This window comes from Alexandromys fortis, unplaced genomic scaffold (genome assembly GCF_014885135.2).
Source record: "Alexandromys fortis isolate MF-2015 unplaced genomic scaffold, M_Fortis_MF-2015_v1.1 scaffold_2411, whole genome shotgun sequence".
In the NCBI taxonomy this organism is placed as follows: domain Eukaryota; kingdom Metazoa; phylum Chordata; class Mammalia; order Rodentia; family Cricetidae; genus Alexandromys; species Alexandromys fortis.
The window spans coordinates 1-4141 of record NW_026070281.1 but is presented as its reverse complement, the minus strand read 5'-3'; the positions used below and the strand labels follow the sequence as shown (position 1 = coordinate 4141).

The 4141-nt window shown below is 45.4% G+C and overlaps 1 protein-coding gene across 1 annotated transcript; it reads left to right on the top strand.

The window, feature by feature from the left end:
* The first annotated feature begins 861 nt into the window (after positions 1 to 861).
* LOC126496290 (collagen alpha-4(IV) chain-like) lies at positions 862 to 4135 on the top strand. Its single transcript, XM_050133820.1, has 3 exons — positions 862 to 969; positions 1954 to 2172; positions 2967 to 4135. Exons 1-3 carry the CDS (start codon positions 900 to 902, stop codon positions 3326 to 3328), a joined length of 651 nt encoding a protein of 216 aa, XP_049989777.1. The 5' UTR covers positions 862 to 899; the 3' UTR covers positions 3329 to 4135.
* Positions 4136 to 4141: the final 6 nt, after the last annotated feature.

Below are 4141 nucleotides of genomic sequence, written 5' to 3'. Positions count from 1 at the left end.
ATAATAAAAATTAGGTCTTATTGGCTAAAGCCAGTTACATGGCCAAGCTTCAGCTCAAAGGACAGGGTAGTATGTTCCCCTCATCACAAGCTACAAGAGTTCTGAGACATAATCCTACATCTGTAGGTCGGTTCACTGAGTATTCATTTCTTTTACTGCTACCTTACTGGGGATGAATGAAAGACTTGGATTTCTTGCCAGCAGTTTTAGCCTATAGGAAGCAAATCACTGCGCTATAAACCCATGTAGTTGTGCCTCCTCCAAAGTTTACAATTCAGAAGTTATATTGGCTGAGCTGACTTGGGAGAAAATCAGAGGTTTAAGGGAAAATCTTGTTTATTTTACTAGGCAGTTTGCCTATGATCGATCGATCTATCTATCTATCTATCTATCTATCTATCTATCTATCTATCTATCATCTATCTATCTATCTATCTATCTATCTATCTATCTATCTATCTATCATCTAAAATGGAGGGCTCCTTTTCTGCATTTTCAGCAGGGTGGGCTCTTGGAACCACCTTGTTCTCCTAAAGAACAGGCTAGGCTCTTGGGTTTATGTTTCAGACCTGCCATGAAAGGTACTGAAATGTATGTGAATGGTGATGTGTGTGAAAAGCTCCCAGGAGGAATTCCTCACAGTACAGACTCTGAGACAATTACAACAAAACACTTCCCGGGAACAATGGCTACAGAATGCTATTCTGTAGCCCATGATGGCAAACATTTCCACTTCCATAAAATTGACATACTCCAAAAAACAATTAAAAAGGACATTTCGGAATCCTTTTTGTTGTTGTTGTTCCTGATTGTTTTTTTTTTCTGTGCAATTGAATCTTTGTTTTATTTGTTCTTATTTAGGTCCGAAGGGGTTTCCAGGTCCCCCTGGAACTCCAGGAATGAGATGTCCAGATGGGCAGAAAGGCCAGCAGGGCAAGCCAGGAAGTCCTGGAATTCCAGGTCCACCTGGTAATTAAAGGCTTTCCCTGCCTTGGGAGCATTTCATCAGGAATTTTTGTGTATTCCTAAAGATGAGCACCCATAAGGAAATGGCAAGGGATCTGGAGATAATAGAGGGATGATTCTTTGGGGGCAGGGAGGTGACACAGACCTCAGCTGTGCTGTGACATCTTGTAGATGAACAGAATCCTATGCATCTGAGACCCCTTCCAGGGGGAATCCTTAGCCGTCGGCAGTCACATGACTGTGTGGTCGACACAGTCCAGGGCAGTGTCTGGACTGGGTGGTCAGGAGGCTAGCACAGTGGCACTCAGCTGGCATCCCAGCACTCCAGATGTGGAGGCAGGAGAATCACCTTGAGTTTTAGCCTATCCTGGGATATTTACGATGGTCCAGGGCAGCCTAGGCTAGAGAGTGAGACCCTGTCTCAAAAACAATATAAACAAATAAAAGTAAAAGAATTTTTTTAAGAAGGGGGATGGTAGGCTGGCCCAGTGAGTAAAATTTGTTTGCCACCAGGTTCTATGACTTGAGTTCCATCTCTGGGTCTCTCACAAGTTGTCCCCTGACTTCCCTGTGTGCCTGTCTGCCTTCACACATAAATAAATAAATTTAAAAAGACAAAACAGCAACAATAAATAACAATTGGTGTTACTTATAGAGTGGCAAAAGAATATTACCTATTGACCTATTGAGTCTCTAAAGTCCTAGAAATGTAAGTACCACTTAAGCTTGCCTGTTTTTTTTTTTTTTTTTTTTGGTTTTTTTGAGACAGGGTTTCTCTGTAGCTTTGGTGCCTGTCCCAGAACTAGATCTTGTAGACCAGGCTGGCCTCGAACTCCCAGAGATCTGCCTGCCTCTGCCTCCGAGTGCTGGGATTAAAGGCGTGCACCACCACCGCCCGGCTTGCCTAGGGCTTTTAATCAAAGCATTGTCCTTATACTGTTGGATCTATATTAGTACATATAGCAGTTTGTTATTGTTGTTGAATAGGTTTTCGTGGTGACATGGGAGATCCCGGCATTGGAGGCGAAAAGGGGACCTCCCCTAGTGGACCCCCAGGTCCACCTGGGTCTCCTGGAATGGATGGCCAGAAAGGAATCCCAGGAGACCCTTCGTTTGGTGACCCAGGACCCCCTGGAGATAGGGGTCTTCCAGGAGTTCCAGGCATGAAAGGAAGCAAAGGTTACCCAGGATGCCCAGGGTTTGAAGGTATGAGGTCTTTGTTGTCTATTAGAGGATGTCTGCTCAGCTTTGGCCTGGTCCAGAAAGAACGTTTATACTGTAGCACTTCAGTCAGAAAGTGCATGGACATTTATTTTATGATTACAAATAAGGACTGATCACATTAGATGAACCTACACACACACACACACACACACACACACACACAGACAGACACGTGTACCTGTGCCCTTACTGCATGTTTGCAAATGCGGGGTCGCGGTGAATTAATCCACTCAGCTATATCCAGGCTGTGTTTGCTCCAAAAGCCATTGACAGCAAGGGTTGGGTAACCTGCCACTGCCAGTGCCAGACCCAGGCAGATAGTCCAATGTGAGGTCTGGCTACTTGGGCTTAGCAGGGAGGCTTGAGTCTTAACAGACTCCACAGAAGTCCAATAGAAATTTGAAAGGAGAGCTGACAAAACCTCCCACCAAATGCGCATTCACGCAGCTTGCATCAGGTGCACCTTATATGCCTGGGTGCAATCTGCTGCAGAGGTGGAGGGTGATAGAATGAGGAAAGCCTATGGTCACTTGCTGCCCTCAGTAACCTCTTAGTAAGCCATCCATAAGCTTATCAAGCAACTCACTTAGCAAGGTGTGGTTTTCATACTCACTCGGAGCCGTATCTATGCTATGAAAATTCATTCCGAGTGTTAGCTCATGGAGCCCAGAGTCAGAATCAAATTGTTTGTTTCTGGAATCGACATGCCTGAGGGAGGCTCTAGGCCCCCTGTACAGTGCGGACTCATGAGTGTCCTTAATGCATCATCTTTTCAGGGCCACCTGGCAACCCTGGATCTCCAGGTCTCAAAGGTCCCAAAGGCAGACAAGGAAGTCCTGGGTTTCCAGGGATCCCAGGACCCCCTGGTCATTCCTGTGAAAGAGGTGCTCCAGGGACCCCAGGACAACCAGGACTTCCTGGAGCTCCTGGTAGTCCAGGTAAGTGCCACCAAGTGTCAAAATATGAAGCTTCTGGGCGTTCCCTCCTTACAGTCGGGAAGCTTGCCTCTCACTCATGTTTGGCTGTCAGCAGAATCATGATTTGGAGACAAAAATACCCTTCATTCATAAATTTCTTCTTGGTCTGTGTCATTTCCCCAACCAAATTCTTGTCAGGCCACATGTATGGAGCTGGCTAGTGGCTGCACACAGGGTGGGTTGTAGTATATGCAAGTTTAGGAAGCATCGCTTCTCAGCAGCCTTCAAGTGGAAGGAAAGTGCAGCATCCGCTGTCAAAGCTATTCCTGCAAACATGGCCTTGGGAGTTGCCCCGGGTGATGACCAGGACCTGACAGTCTTGGCACAAGAATGAGTGTGTGTCTTCTCACACGGGTGTTCAGGGGCTCCTCCCATCCCCTGGGCCGACTATCACAAAATGCCTGTGATTGAGCAATTTCTACGCAACAGAAATTGATTAGGAGAAGGCTAGAAATTTTGAGATCAAGACCCCAGGAGTTTTGATATCTGGTGAGGAGATGTCTCTTTCTAGTGTCCTTGTGCAAACTACCACAGACCTCTCTCATGTTCACACTTAATCATCTTCAAAATTCTCTACCTCTCCCATTGGTGGTTAAGATTCAGCACGAGAAGTTCGAGGAGAACGTTCAGCCCACAGCAGGAGCTATCTCCACTATGTTCTTCATTTCATTGCTGGGGTCATTCATTCTGTAATGTATCTGTTTCTACTTTAATCCAAATGCAAGATGTCCATTTGAGAAGCCAGGCAAGTTTGGGACAGAGTTTGCTACTACAACCTCATCTCAAGAGTCAGTCATTCTGACTGTTCTGTTTTGTACAAATCTTTCACCATAGTTGTTAACAGTCTATCTGAAGTTCACTGGGGCAAAGGTTCTGAAGGTTCTGGGAAACTTTCTTCTTCTTCTTCTTCTTCTTCTTCTTCTTCTTCTTCTTCTTCTTCTTCTTCTTCTTCTTCTTCTTCTTCTTCTTCTTCT

Coding starts and splice junctions, on each gene's coding strand:
- LOC126496290 (XM_050133820.1), top strand. CDS start 900: ATGAGATGTCCAGATGGGCAGAAAGGCCAGCAGGGCAAGCCAGGAAGT. Junction 970..1,953: donor TGGAATTCCAGGTCCACCTG/GTAATTAAAGGC, acceptor GTTGTTGAATAG/GTTTTCGTGGTGACATGGGA. Junction 2,173..2,966: donor AGGATGCCCAGGGTTTGAAG/GTATGAGGTCTT, acceptor TCATCTTTTCAG/GGCCACCTGGCAACCCTGGA.